Source organism: Botrytis byssoidea, assembly GCF_014898295.1.
Source record: "Botrytis byssoidea strain MUCL 94 chromosome Unknown BBYS_014, whole genome shotgun sequence".
NCBI classification, from domain to species: domain Eukaryota; kingdom Fungi; phylum Ascomycota; class Leotiomycetes; order Helotiales; family Sclerotiniaceae; genus Botrytis; species Botrytis byssoidea.
In genome coordinates this window covers 390,998-404,996 of record NW_024065855.1, presented here as the reverse complement: position 1 = coordinate 404,996, position 13,999 = coordinate 390,998, and the positions used below count along the sequence as shown (strand labels likewise).

At 42.7% G+C, this 13,999-nt stretch overlaps 6 protein-coding genes across 6 annotated transcripts; 4 read left to right on the top strand and 2 right to left on the bottom strand.

Annotated features, from left to right (window-relative positions):
• Positions 1-2,369: 2,369 nt before the first annotated feature.
• On the bottom strand, positions 2,370-3,086 carry EAE97_007276 (uncharacterized protein; the record flags this gene model as incomplete). Its single annotated transcript, XM_038877791.1, has 1 exon — positions 2,370-3,086. One exon carries the CDS (start codon positions 3,084-3,086, stop codon positions 2,370-2,372), a length of 717 nt encoding a protein of 238 aa, XP_038731276.1.
• A 900-nt stretch (positions 3,087-3,986) lies between these two features.
• Positions 3,987-4,497, top strand: EAE97_007275 (uncharacterized protein; the record flags this gene model as incomplete). The annotated part of the gene is made up of 5 exons (XM_038877790.1): positions 3,987-4,073; positions 4,120-4,130; positions 4,180-4,271; positions 4,326-4,406; positions 4,460-4,497. The coding sequence occupies 5 exons, from the start codon at positions 3,987-3,989 to the stop codon at positions 4,495-4,497; spliced, it is 309 nt and encodes a 102-aa protein (XP_038731275.1).
• Positions 4,498-5,364: 867 nt separating this feature from the next.
• Positions 5,365-6,378, top strand: EAE97_007274 (uncharacterized protein; the record flags this gene model as incomplete). The annotated part of the gene is made up of 2 exons (XM_038877789.1): positions 5,365-5,491; positions 5,549-6,378. 2 exons carry the CDS (start codon positions 5,365-5,367, stop codon positions 6,376-6,378), a joined length of 957 nt encoding a protein of 318 aa, XP_038731274.1.
• A 288-nt stretch (positions 6,379-6,666) lies between these two features.
• Positions 6,667-8,799, top strand: EAE97_007273 (uncharacterized protein; the record flags this gene model as incomplete). Its single annotated transcript, XM_038877788.1, has 2 exons — positions 6,667-6,717; positions 6,772-8,799. 2 exons carry the CDS (start codon positions 6,667-6,669, stop codon positions 8,524-8,526), a joined length of 1,806 nt encoding a protein of 601 aa, XP_038731273.1. The 3' UTR covers positions 8,527-8,799.
• A 729-nt stretch (positions 8,800-9,528) lies between these two features.
• EAE97_007272 (uncharacterized protein) lies at positions 9,529-11,886 on the bottom strand. Its single transcript, XM_038877787.1, has 3 exons — positions 11,372-11,886; positions 10,026-11,307; positions 9,529-9,959 (listed from the first exon to the last, which is right to left on the bottom strand). Exons 2-3 carry the CDS (start codon positions 10,846-10,848, stop codon positions 9,661-9,663), a joined length of 1,122 nt encoding a protein of 373 aa, XP_038731272.1. The 5' UTR covers positions 10,849-11,307; positions 11,372-11,886; the 3' UTR covers positions 9,529-9,660.
• A 751-nt stretch (positions 11,887-12,637) lies between these two features.
• Positions 12,638-13,595, top strand: EAE97_007271 (uncharacterized protein; the record flags this gene model as incomplete). The annotated part of the gene is made up of 2 exons (XM_038877786.1): positions 12,638-12,739; positions 12,795-13,595. 2 exons carry the CDS (start codon positions 12,638-12,640, stop codon positions 13,593-13,595), a joined length of 903 nt encoding a protein of 300 aa, XP_038731271.1.
• Between the last annotated feature and the right edge of the window lie 404 nt (positions 13,596-13,999).

The following is a 13,999-nucleotide window of genomic DNA, read 5'->3' as shown; positions in this document are numbered from 1 at the left end:
AGCAATGCAAATAGGGAGGGGCAACCGAACCCTACCCGGCGTTTTTTGCATTTCCGGGTATGCATTCTACCCGGAGCGCATAACCGATCAACTTTGGAGATACCCGGGGACCCGACCCGATACCTATCTCTGAATGCAGGGGTGCTGATAAAGATGTATTATTAGATGACGGAATATGACGCTGTTGGCATTTCCAAATCAAACAAAAAGGGACAGTGTGACTCAAAATAATCACACCAGCTACAATACCGGTTTCTACGCGTGAACCGAAACATGACAGTTAAACGTCCGAATGAAGGTGGTCTTCTAATGATTCAAGACTCAGAATTACTCGGGGTAGACACTTGGAGATTGCCAAGGTTATCGATCAAGATCAATTGATGCTCATAATTCTTTTGGTTTCCGTAGAAGCTCACGAAGCAACCTAGGAGAGATTTAAAGGCTTCGAAATGCAGAGCAGGAACGCCGAAAAAGTTCCAGTGTGAAGGCAACTCACACCTTTCGCTGTATCGAATTGATCAGAAATAATCCTTCTCGGCCGTCGGCTTTCTCAAGTGGAGAATCTCACACATATTCAAAGGGAAATTGTTTGTACCTTGCCGTGGCCCTCAAAGGATTACGATCCCAATTTTGCTTCCATTTAACCAATCGTATTTAGTCCTATACGCTCGGGAACTAGCGTCACAGGGGCCTCGCAAAACGTAAACTCATTACATTCAAATCTATATAGAATTGTTAATACAGCTGCGTCATCTCTCCACACTCGATCGGAGATGAGTGATCAATGTCTGCTTCGCTGGATTTCATTATCAACCTTACGAAATCCCACAATGGGAGTGCTAGTGCTGTCTAAGGGCGAGGCTTGGATCATTCTTGGGCGCCTTGCTCCAACCAGATAGACCATCTATATCTAAGCACCGTTTTGAGCAAAGTGTCTGAGGGGGTATATAATGTGATAAGACCTCATTCTGGATGTATCATTATTGTCACCTTCTTCATATCTTTGTGCTTTGTTAACTTCTCAACCCATCGTCTTCACCTGTTCTTTTGCATCTGTCTATGTCAAACATCAAGACCTCTACTCCCCTGAATTTCCTTTTAATTGCATCCATAATGCCGCAAGTATGGTCATGGGAAGTAGGCAATAGAGTCCAAACAAGTAGCGGCTTCGTACATAGATATGCAGCTTCGAACACCTTCGTAACTGAATATCTCGGCATTCCTTATGCACAACCTCCAATTGGAGAGCTCAGATTCACAGCTCCTCAAAGATATCTATGCAATAATTCCATAAATGGAACAAATTTCATATGTTCCGACTTTAATATGTCGACTCTGTGAGTTCCTTGACTAAGCTTTTCGTACAAATGTTTCTGTATACAGCCATCTACCTATTTGGAGATACAGATATCTTGGCGATTTTCCAGACATGCTGTTACGAGAAAATATCAACTCGGGCGCTTATCATGGAGTGGAGATATATCCTTTATTCGGCAACACGCCTCGCGGAGTAGTGATTCCGAAACAAACGGTCCGGGAGGTTGATTTAGGCCGGTACATGATGAGGTCTTGAGCGACTTTTTCAAAAGATACTCATAGGGGCCTGAGCAAACTTGGCTGGCCGATTCTTAGTCCAGGAGGATATACTTTAGTCCGTCTAGGCTTGGGGAATATAACTCCGCTTGATTTTTCAGGTTCAGTTGAGTACGATTCTGGATGCACTTTTCCTTTTCCCGTCTAATATATCTGACTGTTTCTGGGTTACTCGAGAGAGGCGGATTTCAATTTGTACAACTATAGCAATCTATCTCAGTTAATCAAAAGTGAAGCAAATTATTCTAGTGTATCAAGTCAAGTTGTTGATTGAAGTTTCAATGTCTCAAGCTGAATGAATGTTTAAAGGCTCATTGCACGAAATTAAACTGGATATTGGAGTTCCAGTATCCAACTACAATGCAGACAACTTTGGTTGTCATTTCATAAAACTGCCTTGGGATTCAAACGTGTATGAATTCAAGTCGAGCAATTGTTACAAAATGTCCAAATCTCGATCAGACATCACATTTCAAGTCTACATGATTATCCCAACTATAATAACTAAACATTGAGCAGTTTGCAGAATCTATTGTTCAAAATGAAACGCTACATTCACACCTGCAGAGATCCCAATGTTTGAACAGATCTTGAACATTTTACTCGCCTGAAATTTTCCAAATATTCGAAAATATCATGATGTGATCTAAAAATTCAAGGTAGATCTATTATCTCAAAATCTCGCACAAGTGTCCAATTAAATCCCTCTAAATTGATCCCAAAACCCAAATATGTCAAAAAAAATAAAAATCCTTACGCCCTACACCCAATCATTCTTACTTAGAGCCAGAAGGCTTATCTCTTAGCAACAATTCCCATCCGCCAAGTGTCCTAGGAAGCCTCAATGTGAGTAATTTCTCTGGTCTGGAACTCGTCGATTCTTGAACCTCATACGCATACTCCAAACCCGGTTCTAGCCCTCCCTCCATGACGTCAATTTCCTCCTCCGTTGGCAGTGCAGGCAACTGTGCAATCCATTTCGCGACATTATCCGCTGACGAGGATGTAGGACGCAGTGCCTCACGTTTCTTAATCAATGCATCCCTTCCATAGTTGTCCTCACATTCGCATATGCGTCTCTTTTCATACAACGGACGCCTGGATCTCATTTTGCATTTGCCATTGGGACAACACCACCAACCATCCTGGAGTTCTATTGGATCTCGTTCTGCCTCTTTCCGCCCATCCGGCAAATATTTGCCCTCGCTGGCGAAGATTGGACATAATCTTTCGCCGAGATCATGGGCCCCAACGGGACATCCGGCATATGTACATTTCCACCATCCTTTAGGGAATATTCTGAATGCATCCTTAGAAAGAAACTCTCGAGGCGGGCTACATTGAGGAACTATGCTGTAGATATCTCTGCGATCTCTTTCGACTTGTCTCAGGCGCTTTGCTTTTGCCGAGTTAGGGTTGATTGGTCGAGGAAGGACGTTTTGGTTGTTGACGTATGGAATTGTGTTGCTTTTTGGGAGGTTATATTGAGACATGACGAGGTTTAGAGACACTGATTTGTGCAGATTTGAGGCAAGGAGAGGGTTAAACGGGACTCTGATGCTAGAATCGTTGCCTTTATTTGATATCTGGTAGATTTGTGCTGTGCTTGAGAAGTGTTGTGCTCGAAAAGAGAACATGAAGCAAAGAGGGATATTCGAGCTATTTAACCACATTTTGATAGGTTATCTGGACGCCAAATAACTGTACAAAAGAACCACAATGACTCCAGGATGACTGAATAGTCCCGGAATGACTGCAGAATGGGATGTATCAAGAGCTGTAGTCCTGAAATGACTCGAGTGCGAGTACGGCGGCGCATAATGACTAGTAATATCTGTAATGACTGTGGAATGGCCGTAGAATGACTGGAACGAGAATGATTTCTTCATAATGACTGAAAAAACATATTTTCGGGGCCAGTCATTTTCTCATCACATGACGCGACAAAATGACTCGAATAAGTGAATGCAATTCACAAGGCCGGCTGCGAAGCTGTATGCATGTTAATGTGGGACTGAAACTTGCACAATGAAGGGCTCTCATCTTGCGAATCGAGCCGAGAAGCCCCTGTTGCTCGGAATTGAACTGCATATTATGACACTCGTCTCAAACCTATTAGGCGAATGGCACTTCAGTATTCAGAGCCAGATTGAACATTCAAGCACTAAGCTTTAAACAACTAAGAATGTAGTCGGATCGGAGAAGCATAAACCCCGCATTCGGTTGATTACTTAATCCAAAACGCGGGGAATACCCATTCAAGCTACCCCTCATTATTACAAACCAAATTGCAGCTCACTTATAACTGTCTGGTATCCCATCATCATAGACTCAACATCAATCAAAATATCATCATAAACTTTTGCGAACATCACTGCACAGGAATATTAACAATGCCATCAGGAAAAGCTACCGCAACAATCAACGGCCGTACCATTGCCGAGACAGATAACTGGGAGGTTGTAGAAGGAAATGTTTATGTACGTACCCAGCTTTTGAAGATTTGACACATCGCTAACCATACAGTTTCCACCATCGTAAGTTGGGCATTGTACCCAGTCTAAACAATGAATACTGATAATTCAGCTCGGTGAAACAAGCTATGCTCTCTAAGACAGACCATAGTACACATTGTCCTTGGAAGGGTGATGCATCCTACTATACCATCACGTTTGACAGTAAGCTACCTAACTTATGTGTTTATGAGCAAGAAAAGGATTGACAAAGTACAGAAACGGAATTGAAGAATGCAGCTTGGTATTATCCAACTCCGTTCGACAAGGCTCAGAACATCAAAGATTATGTTGCTTTCTGTAAGGGCTTCTGTGAGTATGAAGATGGGATTTGCACGACTAACAAGCAACAGATAAGAACTTGGTTGATGTGAAGGCGGAGGAGAATTAGGAGACCTGGGTCTGAATCTGAGCATCAAGAACTTGTTGAAGGGGTGGGGCTTCACGGAGGAATCTCTTGCCAGGGATCGAACAATAAGTACACCGGGTAGCAGTGTAAGACGGTCTAGAACAGGTTTTAATAAGCTTTTTGGCTCGTCTCATGTAATGCAAATCCACACGTGAAACGTATTTTCACAGTCAGAAGGCATGGAACGGGATTCGTAGTTTGCCTCTCAGTATTTAACAGATCACAACGGCATCCCAATAACTCTATCAAGGATCGCAAAAAGGCTACTTGCCCTCTTGGTAGCATGTGTGGCTTGAGGGACCTCTACCTCAAACTTGGAAGATCGAGTATGAACTCCTGAACCAAATGACAGCCCGGTATCAGCCATACTACCAAGCTCTAGACTAGATATGCTGGATTGTGACATTGCACGACCAATTCATAGGGATCTTGGAAGTGAAGGAACAAGCCATTTGAGATATACTTTAACCTTCTCGTGCGTTGGAGATGTATTGGCCATGATTGTACAGGAGAAAAGCATCCTTGAGACCCGAACTATTTTCATTGGCAATGTGGCAGATGTTTTGTAGAGAATGAGCCTAAAATTTGCATGAAAAACACTGCGCAATGAACTGAGTGAACGAGGATTAGACGTAGGTGAGGAGTATTGAGTGGTTGATACCAGAATTCAAACACAATTGTATGTTAGGAGCTTGGGCCCCGAAACCCCGAAGAAAAATACGCTGAACACGCTAAAATTATTCCGCGACCACAAACGCGTCACCCCGCACAGGGTATCTTTATCCCTATCACATCACAATTGATACCACGACATAAATATTGCAAGCAAATCTACAAGGAGGAACAGTCATGGAGAACGCTCCGGAACAGTATGATGATACTAACCGCGCATTTCTTCAAGCTTTATTAGCGCGTGGCACTTTGAATCTAGAAGAAGGCAAAGACTTGCTCGCCCATATTTTCACGGTTCAAGATGGTGATTAGAAACTCCTCTTTAATCTTTCCTCCTTTCAAACTGACATTCATCATATAGATGGGCGAGTTACTTCAGCAGATGATGTCACAAAGGATGACTTAAACTCCTACATATCCAAAGCAGCTGAAGCCCTCTCGCCGTTCGATTACGAGATTAGAAGCATGAGACATCAGCGAACAAATGAACAAATCTGGGCTCTTGTCAACAGTACCAGCGATCCCCTCACACAGATTGCGACCACTTTTACAACAGAGGAGATGTTCTATATTAAGCGTTTGTTGGATGCTATGTTTGAATCATACAATACCAAGGGAAAAGAGGTCATGGCTATAACCAGTACACAGGCTATACATTCATCAGTCATTGGAGGCTCCGGTCGACAGAGCATAGGTGATGCCGACATGCAGACAATAGATAACGGTGTAAGGAAAGTAGAAGCCGAGAAGGTATTGGAAGGTCTGGTAGCGCAGGGGTGGTTCGAACGGAGCGAACGAGGGTATTATTCTTTGTCACCCCGCGCAATTCTAGAGCTTCGAAGCTGGCTTGTCGATACATATAACGACTCGGACGATCCGGATGAGTGGCAGCGCATAAAAAATTGTGAAGCATGTAAAGGAATCGTTACGGTTGGCATGAGGTGTTCGAGGAGGGATTGCAATGTGCGACTACATAAGATCTGTCAACCTGCGTATTTTAGATCACGCCCTAATCAGAATTGTCCAAAATGCGAAACTGAGTGGGATGGAAAGCATTACGTTGGAGAGAAAGCGGTCACATCAACGGAAGATAATTTGAGAGAGAAGCGGAGAAGTGGTGCTTCCTCGCAAAGGAAAAGGGCCCCTGTTGAGGAGGAGGGAGAAGAGGGCGAAGAAGGGGATGAAGAGTAATGGAAGCAAAAACAGGAAATATGGCGTTCATGGCGAACCATTACGATATCCCAAATGGTCAAAATACTTTGGATTGCTGGTGATACTTTATGGAAGGTCAATTTAAAATTCATGCCTGCATCACTTATTGGTCAATATTCTCATGCACTCATGCTTGGCGGAATCGATCCCGGTGCCTAATTTGCGCAACACAAGTGTCAGCCTTCTTTTGAACGGCAGACGACTGCTTTTACATTACGTTTCTTCCGTCGGCATCCTTTGTATTTCGTTACTCTGCTTTTCTTTACGATGAAGCGATTTTGTTACAATCCTCTTGACCCGCTTGTAGACGGAATTCGAGTAAGTGGTTGACCAATACCTTGGGAATTACGGTTGCTAATAAGTAGTTCATAGCTTCTACATTTATCACCTGGTGATTCTACCCAGCAACCTCGTTGCTCTCTTAAGCATGTAAAGTTCGGGGAACGTCCAAAGTACATCGCTGTTTCGTATACATGGGGTAATGAAGCTGATCAAAGACCTATTGTCATTGATGACCGGCATTTCCTTGTAACAGACAATTTATACAAGGCACTTGTCTGCTTGCAGCACCAAAGTGCTAAAGAATACGTTCTCTGGGTGGACGCTATTTGCATAAATCAAGACGATGTTGCGGAGCGAAATCGTCAATTGACTATCATGCCTTATATCTATGAGCGTGCAAAACTTGTGATAATTTGGTTAAGGAGCGATGGGGCTACATCGCCTCCACCAGCTTGGCCAGACCCTGAGAAGATATCGCCGTTTGAAATATCAGGGCATACTCAGCAGTATAAAGATCAACGATCATTGTTCAACTACTTGATGACCGTATGCTCAAATGAATATTGGAAGCGACTTTGGATTATCCAAGAGATTGGAAAAGCCAGAAAACTCACCATCTTCTTTGGACACGAACTGATAGACTGGCAACGACTTGTGGAAACCGTCACTCTTGACTGGCCATACCCTGCATGGATCACGCAGGAAACAATGGAAGAAAACGCATTATCTCAAACAGTTCCATGGAGCCTTTATTATCAACTACGAAGCAAATATGATGGTGCTCATAAGCTGCAAAACCTTATGACAAACCATCGACAAGCCTTGTGTAAAGAGCCAAGAGATAAAGTATATGGGTTGATTGGCTTGGCTACAGATTGCTATGCTGGATTCCCTATGGATTATCGAAAAACCCTCTACGAAGTCTGGAAGGATACAGTGATTTTTAGAAATTCCGATACTCGAGTTGACCAGAGTGATATTTTGAGGTTTGGTAAATTAGTTCGGGACTCTCTTGGTGGTCCCAATATAACGACAATGAAGGAAATTGCGGATGACGTCTTTTTGAGAATACCTCAAAAATCAAGCATTGAACGACATCTTGGAGTTAGCAACCCTACAGTGTTGAAAGTTCCAGCTCGTTTAGTGGGACGAATTGTACATTTGGGACCTTCGTATGTACAAATCATGACTGAACTTTCGAAAACTGCAGATTGGAGATTAAACATCCAGAATTATTTGCCAGAAAGACTTCAGCCCAGCGTTCAGGAAGAAAGTGATATCTTCTTAGAACTCCTAGAAGATTTGGATGAGGCTGGCCTCAAAATCGTGTCGACATGTGTTTCTGATGTTTCCTGGCTTTGTGAACGTTTCCCAGGAAGAAATTTCTGTCCGATCGATAGACCCACTAATCAAGACATAGGAGATGAGTCTATGTTGCGCAACTCCTCTTTTCACTCATCGCCAGAAAGGTCTGAACCTCTTCCCCCGTCTCCAGTAAAGGGAGCACGTTTATTCCTTTTGGACAAGTATGTCGAAAACTTTCTGATAGCGAATGATGCGCTTGCAAACATGGGACTTGGACCGTCATCAGCTTGTGTTGGCGACTACTTGTGTGAGATTGATGGGATTAAAAAGGCCGCAGTCGTAAGGAGAACGAAAAATAAATTAAACTTCATCGGAACTGCTGGCTTAGCACAGAAACCGCAAGATGCACGGAAAATTAAAAATTCTATACTCGAAGAAACCTCTTCCCCATTCGGCCTGCCAAAGTTCGAGAATTTGACGTCGGACGAAACGGTAGATTTGTACCTTTATGTACCGTTAGCGTACCAGCTCTTGGATTAGCTTGGTATTTTCTTTATCTGATCAAATTGCTTCCGATAAATAGATCCGCTATGGATACAAATAATATAGGACAACCAAGGAGTGCAGATGATTTGAAGCATTGAGTCGTCATTGTGTTAGTTGAATGTGCACAATCAAGCTCTATTACTCGAATCAATATATAGACATCATTCGAATAAAGACCTGTACTGATGTAGCTTAGCCCAGAGGTAGTAGGCAAGCTCGTAAATTTACAACGCATCCTATCAATATTACATATTGTCAAGACAAGCCAAGCAAATCTGTTGAAGCTGGAATATTAGATGAAAAATTGATGTTCCCTTCTCAATATCAATAATGCTACCAGTTAGCTATCTTATTTTGAATTCATGTATGTAATGTCTTCGGCACGCGTGAAGCCGACGGGACCCCATCCTTAGCCGATACATCAAAATACATGTCAATACCTAGTTATGAGAGCTTAAAAAACCAAATCCGAAAGCACCACATAGTTGAATGGAAGAAGGAGGGTATAAACAAGAGGAAGAAGTTGGAAGATAAGCCGATTTGTGGTGATTTCGGAGCGCCAGCTTGGTGGTTCGAGCCCACCCACCCACTGAACTTACGAATAATAAACCCCACACTAGAGCCTCCTCCTTCCTTTAAACCTCAAAAAGAAACCATTTCGGTGTTCTACAACCAACAACCACCACCTTCATGAACCGGAAACAGAAAAATTCAAAAAAGAAACTGACAACTTGTTTCTCCCTCGGGTGGGCTCGAACCACCAACCTCTCGATCACGTGATCAGAGACTAGTCATGAATAACAGTCGAACGCGCTAGCCAATTGCGCCACGAGGGATGTTATTATTGATGAAGAAAGGCGAGTTTTATTAATATATATTCCCGCCAATTCATGGGAAGCTCACATGTTAACGACGAAATCTCTAGATATGATAAATTCATTGGAACAAGATCCCTCAAATAAAATCAAGACACGATACTGAATAGTATACATGTATTTTCTATAAAATATAAGAAGCAAGCCCTTGATGAACAAACACAATATAAAAATACACTCAAAACCCAAAATCTAAGCAGAAGAGAAAGCTATCTCATCAAACCGTAATCTCTCCCAACAATTCACCAAACATCTAACAAGCACCCGCAGCCAATTCCCCAACCACAAATCCCAATCCATTAGCAACTGCACTCACACCACCTGTCGTTGCAGCCGAAACAGCTTTAAACGCGCCTTTGATCGCGAGAGTGAGCACGCTGTCCACTTTACATTCATTCCCCTTTTCCACGGTAATAACAACGGTATCTCTATCTTCCCAATCTAGCATCGCCTGTTGCGTAACTTGCACTTGGACTTTGATTTGTTTGGGGAAGGGAAGCGTATGTGTCGCTTCTGCGAGGATTTTGTTTCCGGACGGCCATGCTTTTTCATCTAAACCATTTGTTAATTCTTTTATTCTTTTTCCGCGCCATCAAAGTCTTGCAAGGGCATAGTTACCACTGATTTTATCCTTGGCCCATAACTCAGGAAGCATTTTCTCCGCCACCAAATCCGCAACTTGATTGATCCGATCAGCTTCATAATACGGATCTCCCTCTTTCTCCATCCGATGAACCGCATATGTCATCTTGTAATCTTTGCTTCCAATTTTATATCCTTCCCCATCAGCAGCATTACTCCTATAATGATCTTTCAACCACAAGAAAGCATTCTTAACCTGTTCCTGCACTGCATGATCATTCTTGATATCGTAATTCTGCTTCCCCAGAAACGGAATACTCTGCATCGTACTTGAAGTTGTTACAATCGTGCGACGAATCTGTCGCGAATTTCTCGTGCAGTAGTACTTCGCACCACATTTGACATACATCCTTTCTCCATAATCCTGTTTCCAGAACGAGGCAGAGTTGTTGTAGCAGCGCATGGTCGCGCCTCCCAAATCGGCATATCCAGTAACGAACGTCTTGTCATCTCCCCTTTCCGTGAGTCCCCAAACTTTAAACGGCTTTTTGTCGAGGGTGCCGGTTATGGGTTTTCCTTCGGTACCCGAAGTCCAGTCTACGGGATGGTTTTGGTCGCCGGGGTTGGAGGCATAGGCTTCGTCGAATTGATCGCCTTTGATAGAATCGCCGTAGCTCTTGAAGTACCAGAGTTTGTCGTCTCGACCGTTCGGCGTGGCGTCGTTGCTTTTCACGTATTTGAAGCAGGTTGTGAGAAAGACTGCTTCGTCTAGGCGTTCGTCTTCTCGTGGCAGAAGTGGGCTGCCCAGTATTAGTGATGCGACGGCTAGGAGAAATGTTGCAAATCCTGAGAGATACATTATGGCAGCAAGATATATGATGCTAATAAGTGAAATTTAAAGATAGGCTAAAGTGATTGAGGTGTAAAGAGTTGAAGCCGAAGAAACTTGTGTGGATGAACAAAAAAGCAATGGAGCTCTCTCATTATATACCACCCGCATCAGAACCAAATAGGTGTCCTCAGTTGCTCAAAAATGCGATGGAACGCTGCTCAGACTTTGGATCTTACAGCCAGGAACATGGAAGGATGGTAACTCCAAAGCATGCACATACTTCCGTCCATACAATCTGTACAATAGCAAATGCAAGCCCGAAAGACGGCGACCTCAGGAAATTACGAAGTAGTGAGTATACTTGCAAGAGATTATTTCCTCTACACATCATAGCATCTGAATATGCTATACGCACCGCGTAGGAGCGTGTTGATGGATATTCTCCAAAGATTCTGCCACTGTTGAAGCTTGGCTTTACACAAGCCTCTATGTAATCAAGAATTAGTTCGTTTCGTATCTGGTAGGTATAAAATAAGGTACGATATCTTACTCTTTAGTTTTTCCTTTTCTCCTTGGACATCAGATGTTGTATCAGGAATCGTCAACTCAGCTACGCCAAACATCTCTTGCTGAGACATCTTTCTAGGGAATCTTACTACAACATATCCCAAAAGCCGAGTTGCATGGCTACCAAATGAATTGGAAATTGGTTTGAATGAAAGAACTATCTCATATTGACCAATCACTGGAATTAGTGGCCTAAAGTCATTCAATTCTTACTCTATTCTGCTGACAGCATAATATCCACAAGGCTGAGTCGCCGCTGACTTTTCTCCATTTCTGTGCGTTGTGTAACCTTTGTCGATCAGAATTCTTTGTCATCAGATTTTATTTGAGATTCCTTTATCCAGATCGATTGATCACCGAGTGGTTTGTTTTCTCCACTTACAGATAGTTCGAGTTCCGAGAGAAGTTCAGGGGGAATGAGGATATGAAGGATGCTTCGAGTGAGAATGTATTTCAGCATTGGGATATGTGTCGGGTAAATCTGGTATCTCTAGTATATTTACCTAGCTGGTAATTGAAATCAAAATAGCTGAAAAGGTGTGTTTGATCCATTCTTTTTTGCAAATATCTAGGACAAAGTCTTTCGGAGGCACCGATTCGTTGCTGACCACGATACCTTGGCGTACATGATGCCAAGGTCAACACCAACGTCCATTTGCCGAGGACTTCTGTATGAGTTTTTGCTTTTGAACCCTTTTGAAGATGACATCTCAGACTTCGAGAGGCGTTTTCTATGGATGATCAAAGTTGGCTTTATACTCGAGAAATACAGAAGCTGCATGCTCCGTGGAAACTCCATGTCAATGGTTGACAAGCTGTATTTCCATCCTGATGATTTCTGCAAAAATTTGTAGATCTCTTCCACAAGCCCTCTTCAATCTGTCCAAGATGTTGTGGAAAACACCTACTCGAAACCACTGGTGTATACCGGTTGCCAATCGAATTCTCATCGTACCTATTAATAAGTTTAGCGATGAAGATGAGGATTGAACCATATATAAAAGTCCTGTTTAGGCACTTGCGATTGACCACATCGTCTAGTTCTGCGGCTTCTCATGGCACCTTCCTCCCTTCCATTGAAATTTATTGAAAATATTTAGAATGTAGGCAAAGATGCAAATACATTACCGTTCATTCGTGAATAAATTTTCGTGAACATCAAGCAATTGCATCGTACTCTTTAACATATCAAACGTTAACGAGCAACTACGAATTCCATCGCAGAAAATTTGATTACCTCCAAATCAAGATGGCCTCAAAAACTCATGCGGAAAGCAGTGAGGAACATCGTTCTACCATCGTTGCTTACGAAAATAATGTAGATAAATCCTACGATTGTCCTTTATGTCTTGTGAGATGCACGAAAATAAAGGATAGTATTGTTGCTGCTGATATGATATGTGCAGGGATCAGGACGCATTCCCCACAGAATGAACGACACTGCAGAAAGGTCCATCGCCTCAGTTGACGGACAACAATCTGGACAGAGAAGAAGTGAAGTTAGAGCGATTGAAATTTTGTGGGCCAGACTGGACGACGAGAAGAAACGCGAGTTTGAACACAAGCGTGAGGATGAGAAGAGAGAAACTATAGACGCAATCAGTGCACTTGCGCAAAGCATCATAACTGAAAGTAAAGGGCTTGGAGATGCAAAAGAGAGACGTGAGGCTAAAATAAAGAAATACGTTCGAGTTACCGCTAGTGAAGACAGCGAACTGAAAGATGAAAGAAAAAGGGCTTCGAAAGAAATCAACAAAAGTATGGATGTGGCTACTTTGAAAGAGAATGATGATCATAAACAAAAAAAACTCTCGGATAGAATGAAAGAAGTCGAAGAGAATGCTGCTGAATTGCAAAGGATCCGGGACGAAGATCAAGGACTCGAGGAGAGGATGAATCAAATCATGGAGACTGACGGTGCTGAAAGTTTAGAAGAACTCGAAATCATGAACAAGTTTTATGAGCACCAAATCAACAGACTTCAGAAGATGAATAGAAGATACAGAGAGAGAAAAGAACTTGGGGAGAGGATGGACAGAGCTGTTGATATTGATGCTGAAGGTGGAAAACAGCCGAAAGACTTACAGAAATCAAATGATCACAGGATCGAAGAACTTGGAGATGGGGAAAGCAATTATATGGATCCGGTGGAAAGCCTTGCGGATAGCAAGAAAGAAACCGAGGATGAAAAGAAGGAGAAAAACTAATGCAAAGAGCTTCGTGTATTGTGAGCGAAAGTTCATCAGTTGTATGACAGAAAAGCGGAAATAATTACGAGGTAAAAGGATGGGGCTTGGGTACAGGGCAAGTGAGGTAGAAAGCATCGCAGATTGACAGAGGAATTGAGCAGTCCCCTGGAGACAGAGCTGATAAAAGCTTCGCAATGTAATTCCTAGCCAATCAAAAGTTCAACGCCCCTCCTAGACTTATGTCTTTTTGAAAATCATTGTCTCAGCTAATCATTTATACACCTTGGAAGCAAGGTGAACGCAAAGAAAACATGTTCAAAGTCGAAGACCACAGCCCAAGTTCACAGCCCAGTATGCGAACTTTCTTCTCTATCACTAGTTATAATCAGTCTGGATCTTCTTTACCCGATCAACCTACAGAT

Coding starts and splice junctions, on each gene's coding strand:
- EAE97_007272 (XM_038877787.1), bottom strand. CDS start 10,848: ATGTATCTCTCAGGATTTGCAACATTTCTCCTAGCCGTCGCATCACTA. Junction 9,960..10,025: donor GGCCAAGGATAAAATCAGTG/GTAACTATGCCC, acceptor CAAATGGTTTAG/ATGAAAAAGCATGGCCGTCC.